We start from the raw sequence: 21,598 nt of genomic DNA, 5'->3' as shown, positions 1-21,598 counted from the left end.
TTTTCACTCTCAAATATTAGGGGATTTCACTTGGAAAAGAAAAATGATAAAAAAGCCGGAGGGAGTGGATAAACTTTTAGGTAAAAATAGGTAATTTGACTAAAATGTTCCTAATTAACTATGTATTGAGATTTGGTCACTTAACACTTAATAAAGACAAATTTTAATAAAAAAATTAATTACTTTTTAATTTGATAAGTGGACACTATTTCTAAAAAAAAAAAAAAATTATGTGAATACTCTTTTTGAATGAGGAACAACTGAAATTTCAGTGAAGATTATAAGATTCCCATTAAAGCATCCACAGAGACTTACGATACAACTCTTTCCAAAGCCATCTCTACTTATTGAATAAAATTATAAACTAAAACTACAATAAAACTCCACTCTTCACTCCGTTCACTTTCACGGACATTCTAAAACAAATAAATTATACTAATAATAAATACTACTAATATACTCAGAAAAATAAAAAGTAAAAAAGAACAAAACTCTAGCCGATTTCTTGCTGTCGCCGGAAGACAAAATTTGCCACTAAACAGTGGCAAGCCGGGACAGTGACAGTAAAAAAATTGGTCATTCATAGAAGTGACTTAAATTGCCAATAGAGAATCAACACTGGAAAAATCACCAATATCTTGGAAATAATCATCTACTCCTAATGTAGCCAAGTCTTGAAACGAATCATCAAATTCGGCAAAATCATCATCGTTAAGTAGGAAATCATTCGCGAAATCCGATGAAAATGTGTCATAGTACGATGAACCAAAATCATTGGGATAACTTCTTGTTGTTGTTGCTGCTGCTGTTGTGTCCTCAAATAACGTCTGTTCTGCTGCATTGAAATTGAAGAAATCTTCTAAGAAGGGAACATCTGTTGGCAAGTAATCATTTGAGTAATCTGGTATCACGCTAGTCTCCCCCTGACACTCCTCCAGGGGCTGTTGCCGAACCGTTAAATTCAACGGTTCAGCTTCACATTCCATCGGTCCTTGGACCGACAGACACTCTTCAGGAACAGTTGCTGAAGTCGGTTCAGACGGGCTTTGCTGATCTGTTCCTTCACTTGACTGGCTCATTCTAAACCGGAAAACAGACGTTGGAGAAGGAATATTACGGGAGTCGTTGCCTGATTCATAGCCAGAGTTGGAAGGAACACTGATCTCCGGTTCGGGCTTGGGAGGACTGATAAAGTTTGTTAAGGCGTCGGGCCCACGAATCTTAATGGCAGCGTTGTCATAAACCATAGCAGCTTCTTCAGCAGTGTCGTAAGTGCCTAACCAAAGCCTGACACGACGAACCGGGTCTCTGATCTCAGCAGCCCATTTACCCCATGGCCTTTGACGTACGCCACGGAACTTCCTTACAGTGCCAGCAGATTGTGGGGGTTGGGCTTTCATTGGTTTCTGTTTGGGCTGAAGAGCGTCAGGTACTCTTTTCTTCGCCGCCTTGCTACTGTTAGGCATGGTGACTTCACACTTGATGGCGGTTTCAATACTGATTTCGTTGATGTACTTTTTGATCCGTCGGCGTCCGAAAAGCTCGTCTTCTTCGTCGCTGGAAGAGTCCGTTGCGTCTGGGTCTGTAACAGAAATCCGAACAGTCCTCGGAACAGAGTGATTGTATTGGGAGGATTTTTGGGCTTCTGGGAATTTCTTGGATTTTACAGGGGAGGGTTTAGTGGTTTTCCTGATAACGTTTCGATGCTCGGTGTATTTGATCGGACAGAGCATATCGTAATCCATAGAAGAAGCTCTGTTTCTTTTGATGAGCTATCTTCACTGTTTCTGCTTGTTCTATCACTCAAAACACCAGAAAAGAGGGCGAAATTACAAAGGAACGCAAAAAGAATCGGAGCGAGAGGTCCAATGAAGGTAAAGGAGGATTGCTTTGAGAGTGACACCAAAAGTAGCACCCTTAAAAGATGAGAAGAGCAATGAAACCGTCAAAGAGAAGCCAAAAACACGATGATTCAGAACACAACCTGACAGAAAGAACCAAAAACATTAAAAGATGGGATGATAAAAGGAAAACACACCACAGTCCCACACGGATAACAAAGCCTGGGATTAAAAAAGGAATTGAATGGTAACTTTAAAGGACGGAAGAGAGTTTATAAGGAAAGAAAATCAGTAGGAATCCTCTAAAACTTTCTTGCTCCTTTTTTGAAAGGTAAGGTGATAATGGTTTGAGTTGTAAGATGATGATGGTGATTATTAAAGAGAGGGGGGAGTGAGATTTTAGAGAGAGCGTTGCGTTTGAAACTGGCGTGAGTCAAGAATGATCAATTTGCTGTTTTATAGGATCCAACCAGCCGAAATTAGAAGCTCCGTAATAAGCACACCTATTTTTATATTTTAGTACTATACTTTATTATTTTTCTCTTTCTCTCATTTATTTATAACATGCTTACTTTTTTAAATAAGGAAAATAAATAAAAATATGATTCTGTAAAAATATCTAAACATATAGTCACTGGTTACTGGGGACCAAAGATTCCGGTAAGTAACGACGGTGAAGAATCACGATTCGCCACATCTCAATGAGTCTTGACACGTAGGGGTGGTGGGTCCAGATAACGACGTTTGTCCCCAAAGAGTGAACTTCAAACGCCTGATGAATCAGCTCCTAATTGTATCCTCGAAGTACGTGTGGCCTGTCACGTGAGGACCAGGATACCCGGCCCAGTTAAAATATGTCTGTCAAATTTAAAAGCCATAGCCAACAACTCTGTTCTTTGACCAATTAATAACAGATTTTACGTAGTTACTTACTGGTGGCTGATTTGGCTATTTTTCCTTAATTATTCTTTCCATATACTCCCTTCGGTTCACAAGACAGGTTCACTAAGCCTTTTTTTTTTTTTTTGTTAAAATAAGTGTGTGTATATATAAGGGCCCTGTATATGATAAAAAAGAAATTAGTTTTTTCTTTTCAGATTTACCCTTATTTATATATTTCTAAAAGGTCTTTTAAATTACTCCATCTTTTTAAGATATCATTTAATTAAGGATAGTTTAGTTACCTTACCAATTATAAAAAAGAAGAAGTGTAATTTAGATAAAATACTTATTTTTAATAGGAGCTACTGTTTTATTTAGGGTGTCAAAAAGGCTAAGGAACATTCATTGAGTAACATTATGTGTCAAGTTATTGAGTATGCATGAATATAAAAAGTTTTCGAATTTTTTTTTTTAGGCGTAGTAATCAAATATATACAAAAAATGAAAAAAAATATCCTTTTCGATGATTGTGGTGAGAGTTTCACGTGTTTTTTCATTTTAAACAAGTTATGATGGTGTCTGGTTAGAGTTTCAGGTGTTTTTCCATTTTAAACGAGTAATGATGAGATTTAAAAATTATACTAGTGATGAGACGTATTAATCAAATATATACAAAAAATTAAAAATTGTCCCCTTCGATGATTGTGGTGAGAGTTTCACATGTTTTTTCATTTTAAACGAGTCATGATGATGTCTGGTGAGAGTTTCTCGTGTTTTTTCATTTTAAACGAGTCATGGTGAGGTCCAAAATTTTGAATTGCTCTTTCCAAATTTATTTGATTAAATTATTTATAATACAACAACAACAACAACAAGCCCAGTATAATCTCACTATGTGGGGTCTGGGGAGGGTAGAGTGCACGCAGACCTAACCCCCACCTTGAAAGGTAAGGCGGCTGTTTCCGAAAGACTCTCGGCTCAAGATTAAATTATTTATAATCTGTCTAATAAATGTGATGTATTTATATATTTAAAAAATAATTAATTAAAGACTTCTCATTTCACACTTATGAGATAATTTGTCATCCACAATATATATATGATTTATTTTAGATCATAATTCTTAAAAGTGTTTTTTCGTTCTTAAATAAATAGCCCAGTGCATCACGTTAATTGCAGCAGAAGGAATAATATCTTATTAGGGATAAAACGGCAATAAGGATTACATAGTTTAAGTATTATTCTTTCTTTTTTTTAAGATAAATAACGTTGATTAGTTTACTGAGGGGCAATTTTTGTTATTAAAATGACACAATTTAAAATTTACTTTTACAGCTAGGAATATCATGGGGAGGCACCTTGAATTTGCCGCTTGTGGTGGCCTCTGGGTTTTACCTTCTTTCCTATTTACATATACCAAGGTAAATGAAGCTCAAGCGACAGTGAGGCTCGTGCATTTGGAAATCTAGTTTTCACCCGTTAGTATACGAGTGCGTGGGAACGAGATGCGACATCGAGAGTGAGGACGTTGACAAAGTATATCACCCAATTGCCGACTCTGTTTTCGGTAAAATTGTTCCTAACAGTATTCTTTCAAAATACAATAGCACATGATAAACTCAACTGAGTTAGTAGGCGTTTGGACATGCAATTTCATCTCATTAGATGAAATTTTAAATTATTTAAAAAGACATGATTTGGGATTTGAAATCATGATTTCAAAAAATATAAATGTAAAATTTGACCCATACGTTTATATTTTATAAAAAAAAAGACTCATAAGTTGGTAGATATATTTATGGGCATTTTACATAAATAGCAAACATTTGGGGTTTAATCAAACTGCATAGCTAATGTTTCAATATTTACGTTCTGTAGCAAATCAGCCTAGCTCGCACATATGTATTCAATTTTTTTTTTAGCTGTATTCATGAATACAACAATTTATTTCCACTGTATTCATGAAATAACTATTGGTATTCATAAATTGGCTTGTTGTATTCATGAATACAATGACTAAAAATTGAATACATATACACCAATAATTACACAAATACATCATATTTTCCGGTATGTATACAACAGATACAGGCGAAAAATACAATATAAAACATTCATACACCCAAAAATTAACAAATATGCCATATTGTCCGGTATGTATACAACAAATACAGGCGAAAAATACTGTATACAACATAGATACACCACAAAATTAACATATACGCCATATTTTCCGGTATGTATACAACAAATACAAGCGAAAAACATTGTATACACGGTAAATATAAAACAAAATAAAGCGAAAATCTGGACTTTTCCAGATCTGACCGGAAAAAATTCCGGCGAATACAGCGAAAATCTGGACATTTTTTTCCGTCGTAGATCTGAGTTTTTTTCTTCTTCTCCGGTATAGATCTTAGTTTTTTTTCTCGTCACCACCGTGTAACTGCCCTGTCACTCCAACATTTTCTGCTGTCGGTGGGTCCAGATCCGGGGTAATGGACTACATATGGCTGATAATGTGTTACGTAAAGGGATTAATCCTCATACACGTCAACAACAGCTCCAGGATCTTCTTCAGTATGAAAAAACTTTCTCAATCTATGTTTTTACTTTTTTTTTCATGCTTGGATTAATATGTGATTGCTTGTAAATTCAGTAATTTTTAGAAATGGCATTTCGCCGGAGCTCAGGCGGTCAGTGGTGGCCGGCGGCGAAGCAGTGGGGAGAAGAGGGGGGAGAGAGATGGGAGGGTTGGGTTGGAAGTGAATAGTTTGATGGGTGTTCTATTTTGTGTGTATATATATATAGTTACTAAATGTCATTAATACATAAATGTTTGCTATGAGAAGTAATTAAGTTAAACATAGGTACTAAATGTCAATACCCACTATATGTTTGTTATGTCATGTAGTTATCCCTATATTTATCAATCATCTTTACCAACCATTTGTATTAAATATTAATCCGCAAGTTGGTAAAATATATTTACCAATTGTGTTTACTATTCATGTTAAATTTTTTCCTTTTTATTGAACTAAAGTTTGATCAATTGATGTTGTATTTTTTAGAAAGGCCTTCTAGTAGCATATTAATTTTATTATGAACTATGATTAACTCATTTGGTAAAATTGTATAAGAATTGAAAATTTTTTGATGGTTTTTACAACTTGTGGGGTTTTTATGTTTATAAAAAAAAAACTTAATAAATCCAAATTGCATGTCTAAACATGATTTCATCTCATGAGATGAAATCATGTCCAAACGGCTCCTTAGTCTGAGTTAAGAGGAAATGTGATTATTCTTGTAACTCTTTTGTGGGCTCCAACACGTGGTTATTTCTAAGGTGGCATCATACGGTATTTTCCACGTTCGATTTTTAAATATACGTTACTGTATTAAATTAATTCGGCATATTTCAGTATTTTTGAAGTTTGATTTCGATATTTTGTAGTACGATAAATTGATAATCATAATTTGTTTGACTTACATATACTCATATAATAGAGAATTATGACTTCAGTTATTTAAGAAACGTCTCAATTATATCGTACTAACACCATACATACATAGAAATATTCATACGAAAGTATAAGCAATTCTATTCGTAAATCAATTAGACAAAAAGAATATTTCAATCAAGATAGATTAATCAAAATTCCAACATCTACCACAATTAGTTTTGCACTAACACGGGTTTTTATTTGTTATTATTATAATACTAATATATGTGAATTGTATATATAACTATATACTTCGGTATGATATTCGGTATTTTGGTATTCTTTATTTATAAATATCGAATATCAATTTTTTTTAAAAAATGCATATCAAATACCGTAATATAGAAACTAAGATAAAATTTTCAATTTCAGTATGGTAATGGGTACCTACTGTTCCATGCCCACCCCTAGAATCCCGTTTCCATTATTTTGTGTTTTGTATTATTATTATTATTTCCACTTAGAGATAACGAACTTAACTAAAAACCACAAAATATTTCTCATTTTCAATTTATGTGATAATAGTTTGCATTGATCCAATGATCAAACAAATAAATATGTGATCTTAAACATGTCATAATATTTGTGTGCTTATGAGACACTGAAATTCGTTACCTTAAAAATATCATAATATTCGTGTGACTAAAGGCGAAGCCTATATTTAAACGTTATCGGCTCTAGATTTGAAGATATCGACATTATGTGTTAGTAATTGAGTTTCAAATTAAATATATGTACAGATTTAATATATTTCTTAATATGAATACATTGCTTCAACTAAAACAACTGGAACCGTCTGAACTTGTATGTAACCGTCTAGCTCTGTCCCTGCGTGTGACAAACCGACACAAGGTTTTGTTTTATGTTAAACAACTACGCTATATTTTCTTTTAATTTTGTACGTACTTAAGTAGAAAGGACATTATGAAAAATAATAATTACTGAATTGATGGTAAAAGTAAATAATTGTGGAATTTGTTTCACGGAAAATCGGTATAGTTGAATTTGTACGCGAGGTCAAGGACACGTGGATCAGTATAACCAAAATTATGTAATAGCAAGTAATAGTTAACAAGACAAATGAAAGTAAAGCATAGCTAGTTGTATAGCCTGGGCATTCGAGAGGTTTTGAGCTAGAGTCTCCGGGCGGTGAATCACTATAAACACCGCAGATTAAGCAAGAAAGAGCAAATGCTTAGAATAATATGAATACTCTGTATTGTTGTATAATGTTTCAGATGCCTTATAATAGAACGAGTACCTCTATTTATACTAGAGCTATGGGGTGCATGATCCACAAATCATGCCCTTTTCATTACCAATATTAATGCCAAAGGTAATAAAGGGATTTAATGCTATGATAATGAATGGCAATAATGCACATTTAAGACTCGAAGAGGACTTGGGGTTTCTTGTAAGGGTTGCACATTGAATGACTTTTGACAGGTGAGTTGGCATGCTTCTCCGGACCCTTTATAGTTTCTGTCTCCAATAGCATCTGTCAAGTTACCCCTCCGAGCGTCATTATGCTTTCCTGGAGCCCCTTGCTTGCTAACTCAAATTTGACATGTCACTATCGCCACGTGCCATCCTTTGATACATCCACTTAGTGTCAACGGAATTTACCCTATACAGATAGTTCCCCCACTTTCCGGTTACTCACTCAGATGTGATCGGGAAGTGGGAGATTTTTCCCTGAGAAACTCAAGTAATCGCCCTCCCGCCTGCCTCATTAAAAACCTTGCCGGAAAACTTAATTGGGACAAAAAACGGGCGAAGGGAAAATGGGTGCAGGACTTAGGAATTTAGATGAGAACTCTGCCACTGGTTTTTCTTCTGTCTGCGGACGGTTGGTGCTGAAAAAATACCATCACTTTAGAAAGCTTGATCTCGAATTTTTAGTGTTTATCCGATACTTTTAATATTTGAGTCTTAACTCTTGGGTTTTTAGTTGTACCCAAAACTCTTCTTTGAGTCTGATTCTTGGGTTTTTGTTTTTCCCAAAACCTTTTTCTTGTAGCGTTCATGACTCTAGGATTTTTAGTTATACCCCAAACTTTTGATTGTAGAGTTTCCGAATCTAGGGTTTTTAGTTATACTCGAAACTTTTACAACCTCGCAGCCTTGGAAACCGGGGATGTTAATGACCAGGAATTTAAATCTTCTGGTTCTAGTAAAGTCCGAAATAAAATGTCCGGTTAACTTTACGGCCGAGAATCAAAGCACCCGGCTTATGCCATTTAACTTGACGGCTTTAAAAAAGAAGGCCTTTTTTATTTCGGTGCTATGAAGAGGACGTCTCCTGTTCATTTAGGCCCAATTGTTCGGATTCGTAATCCTTAATTGCTTTTATGCGTGAGCAAATTTAAGAATGATTTTGTTTCATTCGGACGTATACGAGAATGTTTAGAAGGCGTAAGTTTTGATTCATTCCATTCCTTAAACGTACGCAAGTGTTTACAACTTTGCATATACAAATTTTACATGAAATGAACAAAAATACCTTGCAAGAGAATTAAGGCCGGGTTGATATCTGTTGGGTCTAGCCAGGTCCTGATTCTTATTCCTTCTATTTTTCCTGGGGCTGATTTGGTGGTCCCAGTCCTTTTATTTATTATTCCGGAGCCAGTTCGGCTGTCTCCGTTATATTATTCGAACATGATGCATTTGGGCCATATTTGCCTCAGTTTTTTTAGTCACTGCTCTGGAGCCATCTTCAGATGTTTCTGGTATTTATTGTTGCGATTTTCGCTGCTTTGATGTAACAGTCCCCCATGTCTGTAGACATTACTATTCTTTCTCTGAGTTACTTTCTGGCGAATCGCTCCGGAAACGCTCCTGCCTTCTGTCAGCCCATGGTCGTGACGGGTATAGTTCAAATCGTTGTCTGGAATGCCTCAGATCAAAGTTCAGTTGACCTAGACTTCAGGCCGTAGAAGATATCGGTATATTTACCTGTTCATTTCTACAGGAATCTTTAACGTATACCGATTGTGAACATCTTCCCATGTCATGGCCTCGAACTCTAGGAAATTTTCCTTGAGTTTCCTTGAAGCATCCGAACTCAAAGGGTTGAGACCCATAGTGAGAGGTTCGGTGGCCCATTCATCAGGAACTGCTAGTAGAAACATCCGCTCCTACTGGAACTGGGTGACGAAGTCACGGAGCAGCTCGGTCCCCCTTTGTGATATGCGGAAAATGTCTGCCTTTCGCATTCGCACCTTTTGGGCTCTAACATGTGCTTTAATAAAAATATCTGCGAGCATAACAAATGAATCAATAGAGTGTTTGGACAAAAGAGAATACCAAGTTAAAGCCCCTTTAGCCAATGTCTCGCCGAACTTCTTGATCAAGACCGACTCAATCTCATTCGGTTTCAGGTCATTTCCTTTGACAGCCATAGTATAGGACATTATGTGCTCCTGCGGATTTGTCGTCCCGTCATACTTGGGGATTTCCGGCATCGTGAACATTTTTGGGATCAACTCCGGCGCGGCTTCGAGTTTATATGCCCGCTGATTGTATCTTTTTGCATCTGGAGCCTTCAGGACCCCCGAGATATGATCCATACGGGCTTGCAACTCCTTCGCATTATTTTCCACTTCCTTAGCGCTTTTGTTCATCTTATTAGTTATGTCTTTCATAACTTGCAATACTAGTGTCCGGAAAGGATCATCTCGTACGGATTCGATCCCAGATGCGTCTTCATCCCCAACGGTTCTTTCCTCCATTCGGTCTTCACTGGGTGTATTGTTTCTGACAGTTGGTGCCAGTGGAGTCCCCCCGGACCTTCTAACTCCGGCGTTTGAATTGCCAGAAAGAGTCGAGATAGTTTGCCTCAGGAATTTCATCTCTTCCATCAGTGACCGTTGTTTCTCCCTCACGATATACATTGCTTCTTGGGGAAGTTCGTCAAGGGGCGTTATTTCCTCTGTAACCCATTGATTTAGACCGTTTTCAGGGCAATTGCTCCATCGTTATTTCCGGTAATGAGATGAGCTTGGTCACTGGTAGTGTTTATCATATCTGAAATAAATGTTCTAACAAAAAAGACTTAAGAGAATTAGTACAACAAAATGGGTCACAATGATACCATATGATACCGTAATTGTCCTAGCCCGACGGTGGGTGCCAAACTGTTTACATGAAAAATCGGTATTCTTGAATTTGTAGGCGAGGTCAAGGTCACATGGATCAATGTAACCAAAATTATGAAATAGCAAGTAATAATTAACAAGACAAATGAAAGTAAAAAATAGCTAATTGTGTAGCCTGAGCCTTGGAGAAGCTTTGAGCTAGAGTCTCCGGGCAGTGAATCATTATAACCTCAGCGAATTAAGCAAGAAAGAGTGAATGCTAAGAATAGTATGAATACTTTTTATTGTTGTATAATGTATTAGATGCCTTTGTCACGACCCAACCCGCCATGAATGACACCCACACTAACTCCTAGTGGGCGAACCAACACACAATTATCTATTCATTCAAGTCCGATTTTATATTAATCAAGTTAGCCATAAAATACTGAACTAAGAGCGGAAGTTCTAACTATTACAAAATCCCCAAAATCCAAAAGTCATTGTTTCAGGACTCTAATCTAAAACATGTCTAAAGAAAGAAATTTGTCTAATAAATATTCATAATGTCCAGAATAGGAAAAGACATCATAAGAGGAAGATCTTCGGGCAGCCTGGCATGGATAGAAGATCACCCTAAATGTGTCAGCAACGTCCTCAACGCTAGATGTGAGGGCGGGTAGCAGTCTCTGTATCACAATCTGCACTCAAAGAATGCAGTAAGCTAGTATCATTACAAACACTATGTACCGGTAGATATCATAGATCGACTAAGATTAGTATCATGAATATCTTAGTATCATGAATGTCTCATAAAATCAATAGAATAAACAAGCCAGTCAACAGACACGAATATCAATAAACCACAACAAGTCAACCAAGGATAATTACAATCAAGTCACCAAGATATCAAGAATCACAATCAACAGAAACCACAGTGGAAATAAGTTTATCACAATAACCACACCACTGTACATACATGCTAACTGATGTCATTGCTCAGTAGTCATGACCTGCAGAGGACCCATGGTGTCCATGTACCACTCGTTCCAGATCCACTCCTCGGACCCGAGCATAAACCTCCTCTCCAAAACGAACCTCGGACACGGGTCATATCAATATTCCTCTTGCTTTCAGAACTAACCTCGCACCACGAGCCCATAATCTAGGTCACATGTGTGCCTTTCCATACCTCTTAACATGACAATGTTTCTTACCTTCTCATTATCAATGCTTAAGTCACCATTTCATATCACAATATCACCTAGAAGATTATATTAGCTTCTCATCAGAAACACATCCACTGCAGATTTAACACACAGGAATAGTGGCACGAAACCTACCCAATCACTCAATCGCATTCATATGGGAATTCAACCACACACTATCATGCATGAAAACTAGACATGCTTTCTCCTAAAGAATTCACAAAACATACAATCAACTAACCAAAGTCTAACTCAAGTAGTCCGTAACCTACCTCAAACGTAGTGCTAGAACAACGCAAGTCACTTTGCTATAGCTTTTTCTTTCCTTAAAGCCTTAGAACGCTCAAAGTCTAGAAATAGAATGCTCAATGAGTCAATATCTCAAATCACAAGTACCAATGCAAGCATACTCTTACCTTTACCCCATTCCAATGGGTGGATAATTTTATAGGTGTAAAACAACCTAACAAGGGCTTTAGTAATCATTAATCATCAAATTATAATGATATTATAACAACATTCCCACTACATTGAGTCTTCATGGTCAAGATACCATTTTTATAGAACCCTAGGTCTCAATTCTCTTAGTTTATGGCTTGAAGGATTCAATTCATGATTATAAAAAAAATTAACCCAAGCCTTTAGATGATATATAAGTGATAATAACCATAACCCATCAAGTTTAGAAGGTTTAAAAATTTCTAGGGTTTTTATTACAATTCCACCATTGAAGACCCACAAGAGTGATGATAATTATGAAGATGATACAGAATGGTTGGAAGGATTAAATGAAACTTACCTCTCAAGAGTTTTCTTACCCTAGCTTGAAAATTCACCCTAGGTGCTTGTGGGGAACTGTGTTGGGGTATTATGAATAAAAATATGAGAATAAGTCTTTAAAACACGGATTCTGGCCCGCCGTCGACCGCTGCAGCGGTCCCGCTATAGCAACCAAGTGACCGCTATAGCGGACCCAACAAAAATCCGCTCACCGCTATAGCGGTCAATTCCCCGCTATAGCAGGCAATCGCTCGCCACAGCGGTCACAAGAGAAATGGCTGACCGCTGGGAGCGGTCAGCCCACCGCTTCAGCGGTACCGCCACCGCGGTACTCCCACCGCCGTAGCGGTGCCTTTTGGGCAGTGAGCTCGACTTTTGTCCAGTTTTTCCCCCTTTCACTCCACATTTCATCTGAGGCCTCACAAACACAAACAAAACATGCACACAGACATAAAAACACCATACGAATCCACCCATGGCCTCGGAATTCGCAACGAAGTTTTAATTTCGTACGTCACCCCGAACGGACTCAATAAAATAAAACAACAATCACAAGCAAGTCAAATTTCAGCTCTTAAGCTTACAAAATCGAGTTCTTACTGGCTCGTTCTACCCTTGGGAAGGTTCTACTTGGTGAGGTGACCCTACATTTTTCATAACGACCGGAAGGGTCGTTACAGCCTTACAATATAATGAGTACCTCTATTTATACTAGAGTAATGAGGTGCATGATTCACAAATCATGCCCTCTTCATTACCAATATTTATGCCAAATGTAATAAAGGAATTTAAAGCTATGACAATGAATGGCAATGAAGGACAATAATGCACATTTAAGACCTGAGGAAGACTTGAGGTTTCTTGTAACGGTTGCACATTGAATGACGTTTGACAAGTGAGTTGACAATGCTTCTAACGGACCCTTTGTAGTTTCTGTCTCCGGTAGCGGTTGTCATGTTACTCCTCCGGAGCGTCATTATGCTTTGCCGGAGCCCCTCGCTTGCTCACTCAAACCCGACATGTCACCATCGCCACATGCCATCCTTTGATACGTCCACTTTGTGTCGACGGATTTTGTCCTATATACACACCAGATGCTCCTTATTCACATGTTTAAGAACGTAATTTTACGTCTCTGTCACGACATTCTTAGTCTACATACAATGGGACTTTAGAATTATATATTTTAATCAATTTCTATTAAGTTTGACTTATGTTTCCCTCTAAAGCTACTTTATTGAAAAATAGAGTGTACTTTTTGCACTTGGACTTCGATATTTTTCTTTGAAAATAAAACTTAAACTTGCTTGCCGGCTAATGTTGTAGAGATGGGAATTTTTCATTTTTTGTTATCGGACATAAAAATCAAAATGCAAGTTTTAACGTGCAATTACACTTGCAAGCTGCAACACCAAAATAACGTTCACTAGCCACTAATTTGTTTAGTCTTTAAAAAATAGGCGTTTTCCTGAAATTTTAAATTTCACAAGTGAAACTCCTCCCAGGACTATAACTATTTTTTAATTTTAAAGATGGAAAGTGGCTATTTGTGATTTTTTTCCCAAATCACACCCAGTTATCAACATAATGTTGCTTAATATTTGTCATCAGCCTTTGCAAAAAATTTCTATTTAAATCTGGACAATGATGTAAACCGAACTTTTACATCTCATTTCCAGTTTTAGATGTTAATAATAATAATAATAATAATAATAATAATAATAATAATAATAAAAAAAAAACTAAATTATTGACCTTAAAAAACTGTGTCCTTTAGCACTCACATTCTCTCAATGCTCACCCTACCGATGATGTTCACATCTATCGTCTTCAATTATATATATTCCACTATATATATAAACAAATATACACATGAAAAAACTATAAATTGAAATTATAAATCAACCGTAGCCTCTGATCGCCCATAAGAAAAAGACGAAATATTGATGTTCATTTTTACTCATTAAAACAAATAATGCAAACACCTAAGCAATAGATAATGTCCTCTGATGTCCTGGTATTCAATGTTTTATTCATTAAGTACTACTAGTATCTGTAATTCCGTATCATATCTCAAACCAAAAAGAGGTATATTTTTATTTAATGACTAACTTCAGATATTTGGTGGAAAAGTCAAAGTATGCACAAGCTTGACCACATACCTGTATAAAAAGAAAAAAATAACTATGTTTGGAGTTGGGCAAATCTTAATTTTGTGAAATGAACTAGTAATTTCATAATTGATTGGCTATATTCTACGAATTTGACTTTTTTTTTTTTTTTGGCAAATCTTATTTTTATGAAATGCATAAGTAAATCAAATGAATTTGATTTATTTTCGGTCAATACGACATATATGTTTTTCAAATTCTGCTAAATTTATTATAAAATTTGGGCTAATATAAAAAATTTCTCCCTTATTTGTCATATCTACCTCTGTTATTCCTATTATTGATTTTTTCATGTCTGACCATCTATCATTATAGATTACTATTAGGACTGTCTGTCTATTACATATTCTGGTAATACTTTAAAAGTCTATGTCTCACATGTATTCATCTACATTTATTAAGGTTTCTTGAAAGTCTTCAATCAGTTGTGAATTTTTTGTTTTATTATTTATTCTCTTTGGACATGTATTCGTAAGTGTTGTACACTTCCACAAGTAAAGCATTCTAGTTTATTTTTATAATTTCTTTATGTTCTATATTTTCTTACATGTCTATTTCTGTCTAAGTAAGGTTTTCTAACTGCTGACTTTTTAAGATAATATTTCTTTCTATTATATTGAGGATAATTTCTATTATAATGAGTTCTAGGCCGTTATAATGTCCGAAAATGATAAAAGGACGATGTTGGCCATGGTAACCAGGGTGTGATTAAAGAAGAAGGATATTAAGAACATAGGTTAAGATAAAGAGATGAACAGTGTAACAAGATTCATAACTGGACAGAGTCCAGATTATTAAAAAAAAAAAGGCTGAAACTAGAATCTAACATAAGAAGATCCCTACCATAGACCAAATGAACCTGCAGAAAAAGGAAGACAGTTGTTGTAAAGACTATCAAGAAAATAATACATGTTATAAAAATAAAACAGAAATAAAGAATTTAATTCTAGAAGAAGAAGAAATATTAGAAGACGAAAATCTATTAGAAAAAGATTATACCTTAATAGATATAGAAACAAAATTATATAATTTTAAAACAGGAATAGAAAGAATAGGAGTAATAAAAAATCAAAAAGATCTAGATAATATAATAAAGATACTAGATGAAATAGAGATCATAGGAGAAAAGCCTTTAAAACATTGGAGAAATAACAAGATTGTATGTAAATTAGATATAATAAACCCAGAGTATGTAATTAAAACAGCCTCAATAGAAGCAACTAACCAAGATGTAGAAGACTTTAAAGTACAAATAAGAGAACTGTTAGATCTAGGAGTAATACCAAGATCTACTTCTAAACATAGATCTGCAGCATTAATGGTAAGGAATCATAGTGAGATAGTAAGAGGAAAAGCTAGAATGATAATAAATTACAAAAGATTGAATGATAATACTAGGACAGATGAATATAAGTTACCAGATAAAACAGAATTAATAAATAGAATACAAGGAAAGAAAATATTTAGTAAATTTGATTGTAAATCAGGATACTGGCAGGTACGAATGCATGAAGAAAGTATAGAATGAACTGCATTTACCTGTCCTGAAGGCCATTTCGAATGTTTAGTAATGCCATTTGGATTAAAGACAGCTCCACCAATTTTTCAAAGAAAAATGATAGTATATTTGGAGAATACAAAAGGTTTGTATTAGTATATGTAGATGATATACTAGTATTTAGTAGAGATATTAAAGAACACTTAGGACACCTACAAACGGTATTTAGATTATTTGTAGAAAATGGAATAATAATTAGTAATAAAAAGATGGAATTATGTAAAAATTATATAAATTTTTTAGGAGTAGTATTAGGAGACGGTAAAATAAAACTACAACCTCATATAGCTAAAAAAGCTTTAGAAATGCCAGATAAGCTAGATAATGTTAAAGAATTACAAAAATTATTAGGAATAGTGAATTATGCTATAAATTTTATAAAAGACTTAGGAAAAATAGCAGGACCATTGTATTAAAAAATGGGATTTAATGGTAAAAAACATTTCAATACTGAAGACATTAAATTAGTACAAAAAATTAAAGAAAAAATAAAAAATATTCATGACTTAAATATGCCACTAGAAATAGACTACTTAGTTATAGAGACAGATGACAGTTTCGAAGGATGGGGAGCAGTATTAAAAACAAGACCAAATAAATATAGTAATAAAAGTGAAGAAATGATATGTGCCTATCAAAGTGGTAAGTACAGAGAAAAAGGAAATATGAGTAGTATAGATGCAAAATTTTTAGCTATAATATATGGATTAAATAACTTTAGACTATATATCTTGAACAAACCAGAAATATTAGTTAGAACAGACTGCGAAGCTATAGTTAAATTCTATCAAAAAATAAATGATAAAAATATTAGTAGAAGGAGATGGATAAATCTTTTAGATACTATTTCAATTTATAATCTAAAATTTGAACATATAAAAGGGAAATATAATAATTTAGTAGATCAATTAAGTAGAGTAAAGATTACTGCTAACTGATTTTCTATTTGAACAGCATGAGACCTTCCAGTTCTCAGACAGCAGACAAGGAGAAAGGCATAGCCTCAACGCAAGACACTTACAAACAAACATTGTTAGGTAATCTTCATTTTAGACCTACATCTTCATTAGAAAGAAATACTCTAGAAAGAATACAATTCGGAGTTAATAACTTAGTAACTTTCCCGCCATCAAATTGGACTTTTAAAGTATTGCCAGAACATGTAATAGACAAAAAACAGAGATGTTTAGTAGACAATTTATGGATTTCACATAATAAAAAGGATTCTAAATACTTTATAGCTACTTTAAATTCTCTTTGTCAATATTTCACAGACAGAAATCTAGGCAAAAATTTTAAGTTCTATATTGTAGTTCATGGTAAAACTAATGTTGTAGTACATAAAGTTAATTATGCAATTTTTATATGACAATTTCTTTTTATACCGCATGGGAAAATGAGTCAACGAGTCTCTCTACCATTGCACCCTAAAACCTCAACAGAACCCATCCTCACATTCCTTACCATTCACCCAAACTCATCCTTAGCCCCTCACTTCAACACTGGTCGAACACGTCTTTTCAACCATCGATTCATATGTAAACCATGGCCAAAAAAAAAAAAAAAAAAAAAAAAAAAGGAACTTGAATAAACCTACCATTTTTTTCCAACATATATATATATATATGCTTTTAAATGAGTATATATGCTTTTAAATGAGTAAATTGTATTATGTACACCACAAAAATGTTGTACCTTTTTATTTGCATATCCTAGCAATTGTGTAAGTTAGGCTGTAACATTTACGCATTAATGCAACCTCGACATATTACTTTTATAATTTGAAATATGGTACATTGCATTCTTTGTAGTAGTTGTTAGATGTTTTTCACTTGAAGTGTAAAGACAAGCACAAACAACAACTTGCGCAAGTCATAGAAATTGACTTTGGTGTCTGCCTTAGGATGCTGGCACGTAAAATCACTTAAAAAGGTTGTAATTGAAGGAGATCACATGTGCAACTTCCCTATCGTTCATATCATGTATTTGTTCATATCATGTATTTAAAAGCTAGTAGAAGCTAGTACATGTTGGGATCGAAAGAATAAATTTTTTCATTATATATAAGCGGCCTGGGGGGACGAACACGGCTCCCCAAGCTTGTACCAACTGCTTGACGAATTATATCCGCAATTCTTGTACTATGAGCTATATAATTTGTACACTTTATTCAACTATTTTTATATCCCATATAGACATGTGTCATAGTACTTAATATTTATTCTCTTCTCATGTATAGACGTATGCACTTTAAATTTAATTCTCCGACATATTTATTTCGTCCGTGCACTTTTACTTGTTCACTTTTGATTTTTCGTGTTCTAGCTGAATATTTATTCTCTTCTCATGTATAGACATATGCAGTTCAATTTTAATTCTCCTACACAAATTTATTTCCTCCGCACACTTTAATTTGTTCACTTTAAACTTTTCACATTCTTTAAGAATTAATAAATCCCACGTGCATATATGCCATAGTACTGAATATTTATTCTCTTCTCATATATACATGTGTGCACTTCTATTTTAATTCTCCGACACATATTTATTTCCTCCATGCACTTTTACTTGTTCACTTTTGACTTTTCACGTTATTTAAGAATTAATAAATGAAGTACTCCTTCCGTCTCATATTACTTAGCCACATTACTATACTTGACTTTTCACGTTCTTTAAAAATTAATAAAAATGAAGTACTCCCTTCGTCCATATTACTTGGCCACATTACTAAAAATATGTCTATTTTTCTATTCTATATTTATCTTCTTTTCTATTTCTATTATCCCCATTTTCCTTCTTTGTCAATACTTTAAATGTGAAGAGAGGACGAACAATAGCAATGCAAATTTGTACCAAAAGTTATTTTAATGCTTCTACACATAACTTGTTCACTTTTGACTTTGCACGTTCTTTGAAAATTAATAAATAAAGTATATATTTTATCATAATATCCATATTTATTGGTATGTAGTCTCTATAGCCTCAGAAAATGATTTGAAAATGAATAATTAATGTGAAGGGTAAAATAAGAAGAAGAATGTTTTTCCCTTGATATATTAACGTCGACAAGTAAAAGTAAAGGGAGGGAGTGACATTTATCCCCGTTTCCCTTCATTGTCAATACTTTACTTATTTACTCTCCTTTGCAGTCTTTGATTGTTGTTTCTTTACATTTATGAAATGTATTACTCATTTCAGAATTAAAATTTGGTGATTAATGATATAACATATATCTTTCTAATTTTGATTTCTTTGTAACAATTAATATAAAAAATTATAATATATTTTATAATTAATTTAATAAAAATATTTTAATCCAATATATACACCAAAATGGTTCTTAAGTTTGGATCTAAACAGTTACTTAATTGAAATGGTATCAACCTGTCGATATACATATAACATATTAAAGAATTTAAAAGAAAAAATTTAGAATCAAAATATTAATTTTTCCTCATATTCTTACTAATTTTCTTTTACATCAACGAACAACTTTCATTGTCATGATAATGATAAAAATGTCTGACTTTTTCCATCTCAAAGACTTTTAATTACAACTAAAGTGATGATACACAAAATAAATTTTGTATATATAATAACAATTAGAATGTTTTTAAAAGTTATTTTCAAAATACAAACCATAAAGACTAGCTAATTAAAGTGGATAGACATGTTCGGCCCGTGCATCGCACGGGCATGTATTGCTAGTATCATTAATAAAACAAATTTTGGACAATGACATATAACAAATTTTGGACAATGAACTACATATAAGATGACAAAAAATCAAACACCAAAAGAGACATAATAACTTAATATGATTTAATCAATAGGTATACATATTCACTAATACAAGAGATAATACATATAGTCAAAAAATTGTTCCCCCTAAATACTCTTCTCTTAAAGTCAGCATTTTGAATGTTGTATATGAGGCGGACCGGTATTCGGTGCCTTAACTTGACCGAGAGAATCAACCTGTAACATCTCATATGACTATGACATAATCCTGATATATCTGAGAAAAGGAGATAAGAAGATACTCTGATAAACAGTTATATGTATAACTGAAAGTGAACATCTGACTTATTGTCAGGGCAGCAGATTCAAAACATTTCCTTTTAGAAAAAAAGTTAGCCAAATATGGAATAGACTTATATTTCCTTATAAGAAAAGTGTAGATCAACTATAGTAAATATTTGTGTATACGGGTAAAACTGAGGACACGGACATGCTCAGTTTCCTGTTGTCATGGTTATACTCGGGCTCTATACGAACGGCTTATCGAGGATGATGTTTTGAGCTCGATTTGGGACGAGGCGTAATAGGAGAGGCGGTTAACTACAGTAAGGATAAGACCGGAATATCCGCCCTCAACCGGATATTTCGACGTCGATCTCGGCAACAGCTGTCACCAGATTTCTTTTCCTTACTTAGAATTGTACTAGGGTTAGGACTCCTATATTATATAAAGATAATGTTTCCATCTATTGAGAGGGGTTCGTCAACAGAAAGAGAGAAAGAGTTCATGTAAAAAAGCAATAGAATCATCTCAGTTCATTGATATTTTCCCAAGTTTATCTTCATTATTCATTGTGTAACACTGCCAAAAGGGGTTCGACCTCGGTTCCGGTACCCGAGGCCTGCCATCATTAGTATTTGGTCAGATCTGCATCTTTTATTTACTTATTCGTTTATCCCGTAATCTCATCTTGAATTGAATTGAGCCACATATCTTTGGCATCACACATATATTTAATTGTTAACCATTTTAAGGCTAAACAGTTTGGCGCCCACCGTGGGGCCTTAGATAGTAGTGGCGGTTCAATACAAAATTCTGGTTACATTCGATATTTTACACTTGCTCTTTAAGGTTTGATTTCAGGCATACCAGAAATTTTAGATTCTCATTCCGTCAACATTTAAGTCGAGCCAAGCCATCATGAGCATAACGATGGGGGCGTACCTAACAACAATGCGCCTCCTGTTAATCCCGTTCAAGCCGGATCATCAGTGGGCAACGTATCGGCCGACGAGAATAACGGAGCCATGCTGCAACAGTTCCAAAACCAGTTAGACATGGCTATGGCCCAATTACAAGCCCAGCAAGAGATCATAGCGCAATTGCAGAACCGAAATCAGTTACCCGATATTGCTTCATCATTACAGACCCAGGATACGGAAGAAAGGCACGTTGCTCGGGATAGGGAGAGCCATCTCAGACAGAGCGGGGAACTGATCAGAAGGCTCGAAGAATTGATAAAATGAGTCGAGTTCGGCGAAAAGAAGATAGAGGCGAATGATAAGAAGGTGGAGAACTACAGCTCGAGGGTCGATCAGATTCCACGGGCCCTGCCGGTGTTGAAGGGACCAGATTCGAAAATATTCGTTCAAATGCCATTTTCGCCGAGTGCGGCGCCGATGAAGATCCCTAAGAGATTTCGCATGCTCGATATCCCGAAGTTTAATGGGACAACAGAACTAAATGAACATGTGACTGCATACACGTGTGCTATTAAGGGCAATGATCTCGTCGATGACGAAAGGTTATTAGTCCTGCTTAAGAAATTCGAGGAAAC

General features: G+C 34.8%; 1 protein-coding gene across 1 annotated transcript; it reads right to left on the bottom strand.

The window, feature by feature from the left end:
- Positions 1–242: 242 nt before the first annotated feature.
- On the bottom strand, positions 243–2,287 carry LOC132632021 (ethylene-responsive transcription factor CRF4). The gene has a single exon (XM_060347802.1). The coding sequence runs from the start codon at positions 1,743–1,745 to the stop codon at positions 594–596; it is 1,152 nt and encodes a 383-aa protein (XP_060203785.1). The 5' UTR covers positions 1,746–2,287; the 3' UTR covers positions 243–593.
- Positions 2,288–21,598: the final 19,311 nt, after the last annotated feature.

The sequence above is a fragment of the Lycium barbarum genome, chromosome 3 (assembly GCF_019175385.1).
Source record: "Lycium barbarum isolate Lr01 chromosome 3, ASM1917538v2, whole genome shotgun sequence".
Classification (NCBI taxonomy): Eukaryota; Viridiplantae; Streptophyta; class Magnoliopsida; order Solanales; family Solanaceae; genus Lycium; species Lycium barbarum.
The sequence above is the reverse complement of the archived record's forward strand: the minus strand, read 5'-3'. Positions and strand labels throughout refer to the sequence as shown.

Coding starts and splice junctions, on each gene's coding strand:
- LOC132632021 (XM_060347802.1), bottom strand. CDS start 1,745: ATGGATTACGATATGCTCTGTCCGATCAAATACACCGAGCATCGAAAC.